This window comes from Tenrec ecaudatus, chromosome 5, assembly GCF_050624435.1.
Source record: "Tenrec ecaudatus isolate mTenEca1 chromosome 5, mTenEca1.hap1, whole genome shotgun sequence".
NCBI classification, from domain to species: Eukaryota; Metazoa; Chordata; class Mammalia; order Afrosoricida; family Tenrecidae; genus Tenrec; species Tenrec ecaudatus.
The window spans coordinates 115,104,255-115,121,238 of record NC_134534.1 but is presented as its reverse complement, the minus strand read 5'-3'; the positions used below and the strand labels follow the sequence as shown (position 1 = coordinate 115,121,238).

The 16,984-nt window shown below is 41.8% G+C and overlaps 1 protein-coding gene across 2 annotated transcripts in view; it reads left to right on the top strand.

Moving 5' to 3' along the window:
- Positions 1–6,053, top strand: part of AGTPBP1 (ATP/GTP binding carboxypeptidase 1) — a 214,653-nt gene extending 208,600 nt beyond the window's left edge. The window contains exon 25 of one of the 2 annotated variants that reach the window (XM_075549853.1): positions 1,886–6,053. In XM_075549853.1, coding sequence (XP_075405968.1) covers positions 1,886–2,107 — 222 coding nt within the window. In that variant the 3' untranslated portion in view covers positions 2,108–6,053. The remainder of the gene's footprint in view (positions 1–1,885) is intronic. The other variant, XM_075549854.1, reaches the window with a different exon arrangement.
- The last annotated feature ends 10,931 nt before the right edge of the window (positions 6,054–16,984 follow it).

Below are 16,984 nucleotides of genomic sequence, written 5' to 3'. Positions count from 1 at the left end.
ATTCAGGGTGCAGTGTAGCAACAATGAAACATACAACTTTTCTCTAGTTCCTAAATACTTCCTCCCTGCCCCCTCACTATCATGATCCCAATTCTACCTTACAAATATGGCTAGACCAGAGCGTGTACACTGGTACTAGAAACACAGGGAATTCAGGATAGATGATCCTTTCAGGACCAGTGTTGAGAGTAAGCGATACCGGGTGGGGTGGAAAGGGGGAATCAACTATAAGGATCTACATATAACCTCCTCCCTGGGGGATAGACAACAGAAAAGTGGATGAAGGGAGACTTTGGACAGTGATATGACAAAATTATAATAATTTATAAATTATCAAAGGTTCATGTGGTAGGGGGAAGCAGGGAGGAAGGGGGAAAATGAGCGCATACCAAGGGCTCAGGCAGAAAGCAAATGTTTTGAGAATGATGAGGGCAACAAATGTACAAATGTGCTTGATACAATGGATGTATGTATGGATTGTGATAAGACTTGCATGAGCCCCGAATAAAATGATTTTTTTAAAAAGATTGTCTCTCTGATCCCAATAAACCGGCTGAACTATGAGTTATAACAAGTTATTGCTTTATGACAGCTAGTTATCTCAAAGATGATAAGAATGTACAGGGTTTGTACAGATGTCTTTTAGGGAGTTTTCAAGCTCTAATTAGTGATAATTCCTTAAGGAGCCATGGTGGTGTAGAGGTTATGCATTGGGTTGTCAACAACAAACACAGCTGTTTGAAACCATCAGTCACCCCTTTGAAGAAAGACAAGACTTTCTATTCCCGTCAAGAGTTATAGTCACAGAAATCCACAGGGGAAGTTCTACCCTGTCCTGTTGGGTCACTATAATTCAGAATGGACTCTGTGGTAGTGAGTTTGGTTTGTGTTTTTGGTTTAATTCTCCAAGTAAAATGATGGATCTTCCTGGGAGGGAACCTTGCATACATCAAAGATGACTATTCAATGATGATTGGACCTCACAAGAGACATTCCTCAGAACAGAGAAATTATGAGGATATGGGTGTTTCCCAAATATAGAAAAAATGCTTATTGAAGGAAATGAGAGATATCCTAAGAGTAGGAACATCTTTGTAATATCATCAGTGAACCATTGACAAAGCAAAGATGAAATAAAGTTGAGAGAAAAGAGCACAGGGGAGAATTGCCTTCTCCTACCTTGGTAAGTTGCTTGAGCAATGCAGTGTGTTGAGAGTGATGTTCTTGCTGAAGGTAATAAACTGGGGTTCACTTGCAGGAAAGATGATTCCAGAACCCTTTGGTCTGCTACTGGCAGATGAATCCACTTAGTCCTATTGCTATAAAGGATTGAGAGAGAAAGGATGGTAGAGACACAAGGTCACTGGCAGGTATTTCCATTTCATTCCTCAGCAACCTTTCTCTTTTTCCTTACTTCCTCCTTGGTTTACTGGGAATATGTGTGGAGATGTGAATGGACCTAGCCCTCAAACTACACTTCTCAGTCTTCCTTTCGATGATAAGTGGCCATATGACAGTTCTGGCCAAAGAAACCTTGAGAAAGTTTATGACAGGTATAGATTTATTTGGCATGCACTCTTTGCCTTTTGTTCAACCCCTTTCAGCAGGTGAAGGTAAACCAAACCATCTCGCATATTCCAGTCCTGAGAATCACTGCGTTAGGACTTTGGTTATAAAAGACTCACCACAAAAGCAGTTGCCTCAATGGAATGTGTTGGAAAGCCATGTGTGTTACTTGGATTCCTTCCAGTTCTAACAACAGCTGGATGGATGTTTGGAGGGGCACACTTGAGCGATCTGAGTTGTGACTAGCAGCAGCAAAGGCCTTGGACATCATCACAATGGTCAATATTACAATAAACAATGTTTTCCTCTTGTTTTCTAGGAATGGTGGGGACGTGACTGGATAAGATGTCCTCCTCTCTGGGCACATCCACACAGCTCTCCACATTTCACAGGCTATGGCCTGGTCTCCATCACCTGTCCAGACCTGGCTCTCCTGCCTGATATCCATGGCCTGGGCCATGCAAGTGTTTCTGGATCTCAAGCATGCTTAATCCATCATATTTTGGTTGTTACAAAACACAGTGTTTATTTTTCTTCATAAAAATATGCAAACTGTTTGTGAAAAAAAATATGCAAACTGTGAGCCTCCAAATGGTGGAAGCTCAGAATATTCCATTTGTTTGTGGATGGCAGGATTGTAATCAGTCCCTGACGTGGAGCTTGGCACACCTAAAAAGTAAGATGAAGAATCAGAACACTGTTTTCTCTTCTTTTTGAGAAGCTTGAGAACTGTGCATCCCCAATTAACTCATGAGTCCCTAGAAGATGTCCTAGGGGACATGGTGCAATAGTGATGGTAGCCAGCGCACTCTGTCAAGAACTACCCCCTTTTCTGGGGACTGGCACACCCAGGATTCCCATTCACGTACTTTGCCTGAAAAGAGATGTGTCCTCTTTGTTCCCAGATGGCAATGATCATTTTTTCTTAATTTTCTCCTAAGTACAAAGTAATAAATAATACTTGTTTTCAAAAAAGACATTAAAGACAAAAAAGTAAAAACCCAAACAATAGAATTTCTCTCTGCCTATATTTACCAAGGAGTCCTGGTAGTGCAGTGGGTAAGTGCTATAGGCTGGCAGTTCAAATGCATCCACAACTCTCTCCACAGGAGGAAAATGTGGCCATCAGCTTCCATACAAATTGTTGGTATTGTAGATGCCATTGAGTACTGACTAACTTATAGCAAACCTGAGTACAGAAGAATGGAGTACTGCACCGCCCTGGCCCCCTTCACCCTCCAGCACTGCACCCATCCATCTCACTGATGAGCCTCCTCTTGGCTTTGCTGACCGCCTGCTTTAGTAAGCGTGATGCCATCCTCTAGGGACTAGTTCCTCCTGACGACATGTCCAAAGTAGGAGAGACACAATCTAACCAACCTCAATTCTCAGAAGCATTCTGGCTATACTTCTTCCAAGACAAATTTGTTCATTCTGGCAGTCGATGGGATACCTAATATTTTTAAAAAGCATTTTATTAGGGCTCATACAACTCTTATCACAATCCATGCATATACATACATCAATTGTATAAAGCATATCTGTACATTCTTTGGCCTAATCATTTTCTTTCTTTCCTTTTTTTACATTTTATTAGGGGCTCTACAACTCTTATCTCAATCCACAAATATACATACATCAATTGTATAAAGCACTAATCACTCTCAAAGCCCTAATCACTCTCAAAGCATTTGCTCTCCTCTGCATCAGGTCCTCTTTTTTTTCCCCCTCCCTCCCCACTCCACTCCCCGCTCCCTCATAATAAACCAAGCCAAATTCATTGCTCTTGAGTCATTGTGGACGCTACAGGACAGGGTAGAACTGGCCCTGTGAGTTTCTGAGACTGGAACTCTTTATAGGAGCTGAAAGCCTCCTCTCTCTCCTGCAGAGCGGCTGGTGGGTTCGATCTGCAGACCTTGCAGTTAGCAGCCCAACACATAACCACTACGCCACCAAGGCTCCTCACCTAATATTTTTTGCCAACTTTATAATTTTCTTCTTTCATCTTCCTTATTCATTGTCCAGCTTTCATATGAGGCCATCGAAAATACCTTGATTTAAAGTACCTTAATCTTAAAGTGACACATATATATGCATATGTGTGTATATATCTATATATATACACATTTATATTATATAACACATACATTTTAAATAGGTCTTGGGTTGCTAACCAGAAGATCAGCAGTTTGAGACCACCAGCCACTCTGCGGAAGAAAGATGAGACTTTCTACTCCCATAAAGAGTTGCAGTTGCAGAAACCCACAGGAGCAGTTTTACCCCATCAACAGGGCTACTATGAGTCAGTATTGACTTGATGGCAGTGATTTGGTTGGTGAGTTTTTTGCAGCAGCTGTGCTCAATGAAATATGTCATTTGATTTCTTGACTAGCTGCATCCATGGGTGTTGATTGTGGATCCAAGGAAAATGACAACGTCAGTCTTTTCTTACGAACACTGATGCTGCTTATTCGCTCAATTGTGAGGACATTGAAGTCAACTCTACTTTAAGGATCCAGCTCTTCCCCTGTCACATCTTGAGTATTTTTCAGCTTCTGGGGCTTATCTCCTGACACCATATCTGATCATGGTCTGCTGCTGTCAGTGACGTTTCTCCTGGCTAATGTTCCTAAAGTGGATTGCCTTTTTCTCCTTTGTAGTCTCCTTTAATTTGGAATCACCACTGATTCTGTCCATCATTGGTGACCCTGCTGGTATTTTAAATGCTGGTGACTAGATTTCAACATCACACAAGCCACCACAGTAACAAACTGACAGACAAGCCATCAAGATTATAGCTTCAGAAACTCTATGGACCAGTTCTACTTTGTTCTGTAGGGTTGCTAGAAGTTGGCATTGACTTGCTGAGGAGTTTTTGGTTTTGGAACATCTATCTTTATCAACTGTGTATATCTTTGCAAATATGGTTCCAAATATTCTGTCACATGGTTATTAAAAAATTCAAGTTAAAGTGATTCTGACCCACAGCAACTCCAAATGTTTCAGAGTAGAACTATGAAGCGTTCCAATGATTTTTCAGAAGGAAGCCACCAGACTTATCTTATGAGGAGCTGTTGAATGGCCTTGAACTTCCAGCCTTTTGGGTAGCAACTGAGTACATTGACTATTTTACACAACCTGGAAATTCCCACCCTGAAACTATACCAAAAAACAATCCTATTGCCAGTGAGTTGATTTTGACTAGTGAATTCCAAGCATGTCATAGAGGAGATTGGCTTCATAGGATTTTCCTGGGAGCTCTGGTGATATGGTGGTTACAGGTTGGACTGCAATCATGTGGTCGGCACCTTGAAACCTTCAGTAGTTCCACTAGAGAAAGACTGGGCTTTCTATTCCCATAAATAGTTACAGTCTTGGAAACCCACAGGAGGTCTCTATGAGTCAGCATTGACTTGATGGCATTGAGTTTTGTTTTTTTTAAAAGGAGATTTTAGGTCTCTCTCCCATGGCATTGATGGGTGGTTTTGAACTACCAACGTTTTAATTTAACAGACAAATTCAAAGCATTTACACCACCCAAGGATCTTCTCACTTAGTTATATCTGCCCCCTGGTAAAGGACAATTTGTGGGTTGAAAGTTGTTTTGCTTTTATAAACTGTGGTAGTCACTTAATCTGGTGTCAGTTTAAGGATTAAGAGTGTCAGGGTGGAGTCTATACTGTGAATTTGGAGATAGCCAGTGAGACTTCTTTGTGGGCATGGCCTTCTCCTGAGAATGCTGGGAAATCTGGGACTTCCTCCTTGAAGGCAGAAGACACTGCTCTTTCTCTCTGCCACTAACTGGGAGACTTTGCAGAAGACTTTGCAACCAGATGTCTGAAGCTGGAGAAGCCACAGAGAGACCCCTGCTGGTGCTGAGATGCTTACAATGCCACTGGACCCAAAGACTTTCTACCCACTGGCTTGTGATTGCCCTGCCTTTGGCTTCATTGCATGTGTTTCTTGAGTCTGAAGAGGACGTGATAGATTGGCATTGGACATATGGGCTAGTATCAGGCTTATGGCCTTGGACTGCACTGTATTGGCATGCTTTCTTAATGTGCAATTGCTCTCGTATATAAACTTCTTCCTCATACACATGTGTGTCCATGATTTGTTTCTCTAGTCCACCCAGACTGACACATAAACTGCTGCATTGAACATGCTCATGCATTCATCTTAGCCCCTTTGTCTTCTTATTGGCATAAGGTGACCTCCTAGCAATAAAAGTGCTGGGTAACTCTCTTTGATTACCATTCCTGACTTCCCCTTTCTAAAGTCTGCAGGGCGCGAGGGTGCCCACAGCCTCGCCTCACCTCGCCACCATCTCTGCAGAACATCACTTGCTTTGCTCTGTCGTTTTTAATTTTTGTTTAGATGTTGGAATAAGTAGCATGTCTTATGGGAAAACTTTATTTGATATACACTTTTGTTTTTGTTCACTTATGAACATAAATTGGAGTTATACAAAATGTTTTGTCTCTTCATTGCTGCTTTTTGTTTTGAATGTGTTCAAACTTTAAAAATAATCAAAATAATGATAAAATGAGCATCATATGTCCACCTATATTTAGCAATTGTTTACATTTTTCTATATGGTTTATCTATGTCTATGTAAATATACACTTAAATGTTCTAATGCAACCATAATGCTGTGGTTACATTAAGAAAATTATTAATAATTTCATAATACAATCATGCATCTAGTCTGTGCTGAAGTTTCACATGATGTGAAAACATGTGAAACCTATTTACTCCAGATTAATAAACAAGCACAAAGAAATCCACGCTTACCTTGTTTCCTAGGTATTCTCTCCCTGTCACGAATGTAAGCTTGAAAAGAGGCTTTGAATTTGTAGAATAGTGCCGTGCGATTGGGAAGGAGAAAGATGTCACTGATACCTAGAAGCAGAATCTTGGATGTGGTGAAATGTAAAATTGTTCAATAGGGATTAGGAAGTAAGCGCAACTACTTCCACACTTACCACGCTTCCTGGGCAATCTGATGCTGCTCTCCTTGCCAGAGCTGGAAACTACCGTGGTTTCAATAGGAAGTGAGGAACGGAGGCCTGCAAACCCAGCAGTAAATGTTTGGCTTGCTTCATGGAATAGTAGAGTGTCTCCTGTAGGAATAGTAATACTATATTTTATTTCCCCACTTTTATTAGATCCCAGCTAAAGGCCAGGCTACATGAGTCCCCATGGCCTTCTGTTTGGGAGCAGTAGAAATCCCAGCTTCATATTTGAGTCCTGAAAAATTTAAATACCCTCTAATGCTATTTATTTATTTGTTTCCTCTAATGTTTTTGAGTGGCAGACCAAAATCACTGAAAATGAAATTTCAGTCAAAGTGATGGTTTGCCACTTTCTATGGAATGTCACTCTCATATAGTTTTATTTTAAAATGTTACACTGTGGTAGTTACATAATCTGTTGTCAAATTGAAACTTAAGAGTCAAGGGGTGGATTTTAGCCTGTCAATCAGATCACAGCTTGATGACCTCATTTGGAGGCGCTTAGGAGATAAATAGCTCACTTCCTTCAAGACATTACTGTTGAGAAGCCACATGGAGCTGCACTGATGCAGTCAGAGCCCTAGGAGTTGGAGAAGCCACATGGAGACCCATGCCTGTGCCGAGAGGCTTCTACCACCACTGGATCCACAATTAAGGTACAATTATTCTTTGATATAAGGTTCCCTCTTATAAACATATGAGTGCCTATGGTTGTGTTTCTCTAGTAAACCCAGACTAACACATACACTGATAAGAGATTCTTATTGTTCTCAATTATATAAACAAAGGTTATGAATGAGATAATATTAATGAGATATTAATATTAATTGAGATGTTAATCAAGAAGTGTTAAAACCTCATATATACAACTCAGAGAGAAGTGATGCCACAGGTATTTCAGGGCGTGTCTGAGAGTTGGATTGTGGCTCCGTTTCCCAAATGTCTTTTGAAATGTATTTCCTTTAAATTTGAAATCATCAGTAATTAATTGGCAGCTGAAATGTGATATTTACAGCAGAGGGCTAAGAGACCAAGATGTTGCCTAGAAATGGGTTGTGACTTGCAACCTGCACATCAACTTCTCTGAGCCTCAATTTTCTCCAATTGTCTATTCTTTCCAAATGATCTTCACCACCCCCTCCACATCTGGGATTCTAGCAGCGAAATAAACTCTTAAAACCGGAATATTGCTATTTTTATAGCATTTACTGGGATTATGACACAGATTCCATACTTTCTTAGAATGATAACATGAATTTTATCCTTAATTACATAATTATAAGAGAAAATTTGTGAACATATGCTCTCTGTAAAATATATCTACCATCACCAGGATATGAAAGAAAACTGACGATATTTCTCCATTTTTTCCTCCCCCTGAGAATTGTTTTATGGACAAATCCTGTTATTTATTGTTAGGTGCCATTGATTTGGTTCTAACTCAGAGTGCCCTATGCGCAACAGAATAAAACAGTGCTGGGGCCTGTGCCATTTCGCAGTTGTTCATATGTTTGAGCCCATTGTTGGCACTGTATCATTGCATCTTGTTAAGGGTCTTCTTTTAGGAGCTTTTTTTTGCTGCTCCTCTACTTTATCAAGCACGATGTCTTTCTCCAGAGACTGGTCTCACCTGATAACATGTCCATAGTACATGAAACAAAGTCTCTTCATCCTTGCCTCTATCCTAATTTTATATTTAAGATAGGTACAAAACACAAAATATGAAGAAAAAAATGAAATGCTTCAGTGATCCCAGTGATCCCTGAAACAATGAACATATGAGGTAACTATCAATCTGCCCATCCATCCACCACCACCTGTCCACCCATTCATCTGTTTGTCTGTCATCCTGGTCACTCTACTACCTTTGAGCACTTTCTATGTGCTAAGCATTGTACTTAGGCACTTAGATGGTGAAGATAAACTACAGAGCCTTTGCCTTCAGGATCCTAACAGTTTTGGGTTGCATAGGTAAGTATTTTCCAGTGTAGGAAAGGCGAGAAGCACTACTAGATTTTCAGTTATATTGTGAACACAATGGGAAGGAGAGGTCATCTGAGGAAGCTGGAGAGGGTAGTTTGGAGATTGATTTTAAAATAGGAGAAGTGAATACAATGTGCAGAGGCACAGAAATGGAGAGGGCAAAATGTAGGCAAGGAGTAGCAAGTAGTGTGGTGTGGTTGTAATTCAGGGTGGGGAGATGGCAGGAGGAAATTTGAAAAGGCTCAGGTGGTGATATGCTGTGGACAGCTGAGGATGTGGGGGCTGCTGTAGCAGAGTCAGGGATTTATAAGAAGTCAGAGATTTATAAGAAGAGAAATTTATTTTTACACTTCTGGAGGCTAGAAGTCTGAGGGCAGGGTTTCGACCATCTTGCTTCTTGCTAAGGGTTCTGAGGGAGAATCGATCCATTCCATGCTTTTCTCTTAGCTCCTGGTGATGCTCTTTCTTCTGTTTTCATATGATTATCTTTCCTCTGTGTCTGTGTCTCTTCTCTTCCTTTATAAGAGCACAACTCAGATTGCACGAGGGCACATGACTTCATCTTTACTGGGAACATTTTCAAAGATGTCACTATCAAATAAGGTTATGTCAGGGTCACAGGCACAAGGGCTTAGGGCATTAGCATGTCAATTCAATGTATAGTATATGAGGAGTCACATATTTTTTAATAAATCATTTTATTGGGGCTCTTACAGCTTTTATAATAATCCATACATCAATTGTATCAAGCACAGTTGTATATATGTTGCTGTCATCATTTTCAAAACATTGTCTTTTTACTTGAACCCTTGGTATCAGCTCCTCCTTTTTCCCTACCTCCCCCCGACACCATCCCACCCTTGTGACCCCTTAATAAATGATAAATTATGATTATTTTTATATCTTACACCGTCTGCTGTCTCCCTTCACCCACCTTTCTGTTGTTTGTCCCCTTGGAGGGGTGTGTGTGGTTATATGTTGATCATTGCTATAGATTCTCCTTTTCTCCCCCCACCTTTCCCCTACTCTCATGGTATCCCACTGCTCCAATTACTGTTCCTGAGGGTTTTATCTGTCCTGGATTCCATGTGTTGAGAGCTCTTATTCTGGTGCACCTGCTCTGGTCTAGTCGGACTTGTAGGACTTGCAAGGCGTCATGATAATGGGGAAGAAGAAGCCACAAGGTGCCAGAGGAATACTGTGTTTCCTTGGTGTTATACTGCACCCTGGCTGACTAGTCCCTTTTCTTGTAACCCTTCTGTGAGGCAATGTCCAGTTGTCTACAGATGGGCTTTGAGTCTCCACTCCAACCCCCCTTGTTCACATGCCGTGGATTTTTAAAAGACAGATAACATGATCAAAATTTCAGGTAAAAAGTGGTAGATTAGAGTCTAGCCCTGAAGAAAAGACCAGTGGGCTAGTAACAGGCATATCAATACAACTCCGCAGAAATGCTGAAGTACAACCCAAACAGTAAAAATGAGGAAGAATTCAAGAAGCATTTTGGATATTGATTGAATTTGGGGAATGCTGCAGTTCTGTGTATGATGGGTCACAGGTAGGTGATGATGGTGCCATTCTGTGACACAGGCAAATGGGACAGGCTATAGGAAGAAGACAGAGGAAGGGAAAATTTGGCGTGAGTAAGTGGAACTTTAAAATTTAATTTAATTTTTTTAACATTTTATTAAGGGCTCATACAACTCTTATCACAATCCATACATACATCAATTGTGTAAAGGACATTTGTACATTCATTGCCCTCATCATTTTCTTTTTCTTTTGTTTATTTTGTTTTAAAACATTTTATTAGGAGTTCTTACAGATATTATTATAATCCACAGTTTCATTAGATCAAGCATACTTGTACAATTTCTGATTTAATAATTTTCTTTTTTTAACTTTTAACCTAATTTTATCTGTAATTATCCATTTTCTTTTTTTAACATTTAATTAGGGACTCTTACAACTCTTATCACAATCCATACATACACATACATCAATTGTATAAAGCACATCTGTACATTCTTTGCCTTCATCATTTTCAAAGCATTTGCTCTCCACTTAAGCCCTTTGCATCAAGTCTTCTTTTTCCCCTCCCTCCCCACTCCCCCCTCCCTCATGAGCCCTTGATAATTTATAAATTATTATTTTGTCATAGCTTTCCCTGTCCGGCGTCTCCCTTCACCCCCTTTTATGTGGTCCATCCCCCAGGGAGGAGGTCACATGTAGATCCTTGTAATCGGATCCCTCTTTCCAACCCACTCTCCCTCTACCCTCCCAGTATTGCCCTTCACATCTGCTCTATCCAGACTTGTAAGGTAGAATTCGGATCATGATAGTGAGGGGGGGTGAGGGGGTGGGGAGGAAGCGTTTAGGAACTAGAGGAAAGCTGTATTCTTCATTGGTGCTACATCGCACCCTGACTGACTCATCTCCTCCTCTATACCCCTCTGCAAGGGGATCTCCAGTGGCCGACAAATGGGCTTTGGGTCTCCACTCTGCACTCCCCCCTTCATTCACTATGGTAAGATCTTTTTGTTCCGATGATGCCTTATACCTGATCCCTTTGACACCTCGTGATTTCACAGGCTGGTGTGTTTTTCCATGTGGGCTTCATTGCTTCTGAGCTAGATGGCCGCTTGTTTATCTTCAAGCCTTTAACATGCCAGATGCTATATCTTTTGATAGCCGGGCACCATCAGCTTTCTTTGCCACATTTGCTTATGCACCTGTTTGTCCTCAGAGATCATATCATGGAGGTGTGCACCCAATGATATGATTTTTTGTTCTTTGATGCTTGATAACTGATCCCTTTGGAACCACGTAATCACACAGGCTGGTGTGTTTTTCCATGTGGGCTTCATTGCTTCTGAGCTAGATGGCTGCTTGTTTATCTTCAAGCCTTTAACATGCCAGATGCTATATCTTTTGATAGCCGGGCACCATCAGCTTTCTTCATCACATTTGCTTATTCATCCACTTTGTCTTCAGCAGTTATGTCTGGAAGGTGAGCATCATAGAATGCCATTTTAATAGAAGAAAGTATTCTTGCATTGAGGGAGTACTTGAGTAGAGGCTCAATGTCCTTCTGCCACCTTAATACTAAACCTATAAATATAGGCATATAGATATATTTCCCCATCCTCATCTATATATATGCATATTTACATGTCTTTGTCTAGACCTCTATAAGTGCCCTCTGCCTCCCAGCTCTTTCCTCTGTTTCCTTTGAGTTTCCTCCTGTCCCACTATCATGCTCTGTCCCCACCTGGGTTTCAGTAATACCTCTTCATTACATTACCCTTGATCATGCCCTACCAGGCCTGCCACACCCACCTCACCACCAATTTGGATCACTTGTTGTTCCCTTGTCCCTGGGTTTGTTAACACCACTTCCTTACCCCCTCCCCCCCCCGCCACTTTCCCCTATCCCATGTCCCCGCGAAACTGTCGGTCATGTTGTTTTTCCTCCAGATTGTTCATGCAGCCTATTTTATTTAGACAGACCGGTGGAGATAATAACATGCACAAAAACAAGACAGAGCAATACCAAGCAACAGTATACAACAAAACAACAAGAAACCACTGACAAAGAACAAAACAAAACACATCAAGAAAGAAAAGCTTGTAGTTAGTTCAAGGAACATTTGTTGGCCTTTAGGAGTGTTTTCCAGTCCAGTCTGTTGGGGCACCACACCCTGGCCCCAAAGTCCACCTTCAGTATTCCCTGGGAACTTTGCCGCTCCATTCCCTTGCTGTTCTGCTGCACTCCCCCAGTGCTTTGCCTTGGTGTGGTGGGATCAAGTCTGACGCAATTCCCACACTGTGTCTCAGGTGCTGCCCCTGCAAGGCTATGGGTCAGTGAGGGATGTCATGTCTCATAGTGGGAATGGCCGTGTTGTCCTCTCTGTGGACTGGCTGCTTTAATTGGGGTCATCGTCCTCAGGGCCTTGTGGGCCATGATGTGCTCCACTCTTTCCTCCTCCCCCTTCTTCTGCTTCCCTGTGCTCCGATCAGATATGTCCCTCTCCGGGAGCGAGTAAGTGCAATTTTATGTGCATGTAAAGCCTTCAAGGGAAGAAACAAAATAGGAGTTTTTTTATATGTAAAGAACATATTTTAGAGTAGGAGTGAAGTGCAAAATGTGCTACACTAACAACCAAAGAAGTAAGCAAACAAATCAAATCTGCCATTGATTCAATTCCAAGTCACAGTGACCCTATATAGAAAGAGCAGAACCTACGTTTTGGGGTTCCTGAGACTGAAAATCCTGACAGGAACATACAACGTCATTTTTCTCTCTTGGTGCATCTGGTCAGTTTGAACTTCTGACCTTTCGGTAGGCAGCTCAACTTGTAACCCACTGTGCCTCCAGGACGCCTTACTGAACCATGAAGCGGAGAATGAAAGAAATTTGAGAAAAGACACCTGGGAAAGTCAATATATGACGGCATGTGTGACCAAGTTTCCCTGTTTCCCTTTCTCAGCCTCTTCGCATTCCCTCTTGTTGGTTGCCTTCTCTGGCTTCTTCTCCCCTTCACCGAGCTGCTGCATGTTGAGTGTCCCCGGTGTGTGCATTTTTGTTTATGTGTAAGAGGTTGGTTTGCACACGCATGGAGGAGATAAGGCACGCAGGACCAGAGATGTTTGACATTTAATGACACGAGAGGAGTAGAATGAAGGGCTGAGCTCTGAGGAGGAGGAAGAGGCTCTCCTCAGACAGAAGGGAACAAGTGTGAGCTGCCACAGACAAAACCAGTTTGAGGCGAAGGGAATGACATGCCTTGATGTTTCTTTTCTCTTTGAATCTGGAAGTGAGCAGAGACAGAAAGTGTAAGGGAGCTTGGAACACATTTCAGATCTTATTGAGAGCAAAAGAGATACAGTTCAATCCATACAGTTGGTTTGAGCAACTCTTATTGGGCGCAAACTGTGTGCTGGACCTCTTGGATCATCTGGCAATTGTAGGGATGAATAACCTAGCATTTTGTTCTCATGGATCTTGGGTCTCATGATGGAGCCAGGCTGGCTCACCCATAGTTACAAGGACAAAACAGAATGAGGGAAATGCTCCCACAGCCTTAAACAATGTGTGGGAATCTGAGCCTCTGAGGGCCAGAAGCAGCTTCTCACAGGATGTAGCATTTGGAATTGATCTTAAAGACTGTCTATGATGCCAACAGGCTGGGAGCAAAGAGGGCTGATCCTTTGTCTACAAATATGGAATACACAAACTTAGAACTCAATCGGTTAAAAAAAGTCCATGGGGCAGTAGGATGGGGAGGGTGAGCAGGCTGCTGCGTTCTCTCTATTTTGATAATTGGGAGCCTCAGCAGTGTCTGAACAGCATTAAGAATGTTTCTAATTATCACATAGAGTCTTTCATCTGTTTACATTATTTGTTTCCCCTGCAAATACAAACGACTCACTGGTGCTGTGTTTATCCAGCTGCTCTGCTTGGAGGTACTTGGGCAGAGGGCCACGCATGCTTCCTAAGTAAAATACAGCTATCCTGGCTTTCTCTTCAGCTCTACACATCTTCATTGACCTCCTACTGTGTGTTAGATAGTGCGGATGCCTATATGAAATCACCTCAAATGCTTTTCTGCTGCCCTTTTCCCGTCTTTCTCCCTGTCGTTTCTTCCTTCTTTCCTTCCTCTCTCTCTTTCCCTCCTTTTACCCTCCCTCACTTCTCTGTCTTTCTCCTCGGCCTCCTTTTTCTTTCTTCTCTTTCCCTCTCTCCCTCTGAAGAGTTCGTTCCTGAGGAAGAAAGAAGAGGCTTTCCTAAAAGCCCAGATCGCAGATGAGCCACAACGGGAGACTGGTTAATGAATACAAGCTCTTAGGGAATGAACAGTCTCGGCATTCGTATCTGACTAATTCCACATAGCAGCAGAATAAGAGTTTGGTGTGATGAAATGTGTCTCTTTTTTTGCTGAATAGTATTCCATTATATGACTACACCATATTTTATTTTTCTTTTCATTTGTTGATGGACATTTAAGTTGTTTCCAATTGGTGGCTGCATCAAGCATATGCAATTCTTTGTTGGAGGAGAAAACATTTTTTGGAAATTTTGAATAAAGAGGTCTGAGCAAATTCTCAGTTGTCCAGGATGCTATATTAGGGAGCAGAGAGGGAGAAGCAAGAGAGAACAAACAAACACTTGACCTAAACAGATTGAAATGGGGTTGACTTGACAAGCACTTTTGAATGTCCAGCCTTTGATACTTCGCACTTGAATCAGCCTGGACTTTGATCTGGTACAAGACAGGAAAGCCAGTGTGGCTAGACTTCAACAAAAAGACAACAAAGAAGAGAATTAAACATGCACATAATGAAATGTTGATGGGATAGTGTTAGCTATAGGTGTGACTGGATTCAATATCTTCATTGACATTGTTCTTGATTTCTTCTCAACTCATGTGTTAATCCACAAGCTTCAGTGAGATGGTTACCATTCTCTGTTGTTGGGGGAAAAGTTTTATTGTTTCATTGGGTTTGACTGGGTCACATTTTCACTCAGAAATAAATGCTATGGGGATATGAGAGGATACGATCCTCTGACTGGCTAGTGTTAGCTATGTGTTCCAGCCTTGGAGCTGGAGGTTCAGCACAAAGACTATGAATAATGATGTAGTGACCTTCAGTGGGATACTGGGGTACTGCTACCAGCAGTAGGAGAAATGGTGACTTAATGAAAAGATCACAAATAAGGGATCCACAAATATAAGGATGATATCATTTAACTGTATGCAATTGGTATTCTCACCTCATTTTCAGGAAACTGAGGCTCAGAAGATTAAGTAACTTGCTGGAGGTTACAAAGCTGACATGAGATCATTTCAGTCTGGACTAATCATTCGGAAGGTCTTAGAGGTCAGAATTCTACAAGACCCTTTCATTAAGGAAAAGGCTACCCATTGGCCTCATGAACTGGAAAGGGGCTGAGTACTCCCTAGACTCAGGACAAGTTTTATGCCTCTCTCAGACAAATGCATGAGAAGAGAAATGCCCATTTGTAACGAAGCACCTAGGGAGGAGGGATGTTCACTGGGAGTGGAGAAGAATGTTTCCTTGTCTTCATTCAATAGTGCCTACTATGGTTTGAGGTGAGAAAAGGCCTTAAAAAACAAGGACCGTGGATGGCAGACTTGAGTGCCAAGGGATCCAGTGTTCGCAGCCTGCCAGTGACTGTGCTCCAGCCTAGGAGCAGTTCTGCTTGGGCCGATCTTCCCTTACAGCAGCCTGGTGTCCCTCAGTGTGGAGACTAGTCCATTGCTAAACTTTTTTATGTCTCGCTCCCCCTTAATTTTCTGTTTACTTGAATTTTATTTTTAATACAGTTCCAAGCTCAGCTCTTAGCTGAAGCAGGGGGAAAGAAAGTATCTGCCACTATAGGGAGGAAGTTGGAAAGTAGAGACAAGGTGGCAGCCTTTAAGAACCATGAGAAGTCTCTTTCTTGACATATCTTTAGTCCATTACAGGGTTGAATTATTTTTTTTTCAGGGTTGAATTCTTTCATGTGGGCTTTCTGGAGCCTTCTCTTTCTCATTAGAATGCCTGGGCTATGTTTCAGGCTAAGCAGAATGGGAGGCAGCACATGCTGAAGGGGAGTTTTTATTCCCTTCCAGCCAACTCTGGGCCAAGGAATAGTGAGGTCGTATGCAAGTGTCTATGGCAGGGACTGGAGAAGGTTTTCTGTGAGATGGCAGGGAGTAGATATTTCAGACTTTGTAGGTCACATGGTTTGTCACACTACTCAACTCTGTCGCTGTAATGTGAAAGCAACCATGGACAAAATAGAATGGATACAGAATGAATGGTGTATCTGTGTTCCAATAAAACTCTATTTACCAAAGCAGGTTGTCTTGGTTATCTTGGGCTTCTGTAACACAAATACCACAAGTGAGTGACTATAAATAACCTCATAGTTGAGATTAGAGGCTGAAATTCAAGACATGGTTCTGGGAGGTGAGGCATCTTTTCTCATCTATTTCAGATTCTACTAACTGTTGACAACGCTATTGATACAACTGTCTCCATAGTCTCTCTTCTACTTCTCCTTGTGTGTCTGTGTCCATTCTACTCTTTCTACAACTCAGAGGATCGCATTTAGAACCCACCCTCTTCAGGTATGCCCTAATTAATATAATAAAGAAAATCCTATTTATAAATATAATTCCTTCCATAGACATAGGGGCCAATATTTCAATATATATCTTGAGAGGGCACAATTCAATCCAAAACAGAGCCAATGGGGACAGGGGTAGAGTTTGGTCCCTGGGCTGTAATTTGCTGTCCCTGAAGGAAAAGAGAGCTCCGACTGACCTGAGTGAGACCCCTGGCTTCAATGTACAGTCAAGAGCTTCATGTGCCAGCGTGATCCCTGAAGCTCCACAGGCAATGTCTGTCTG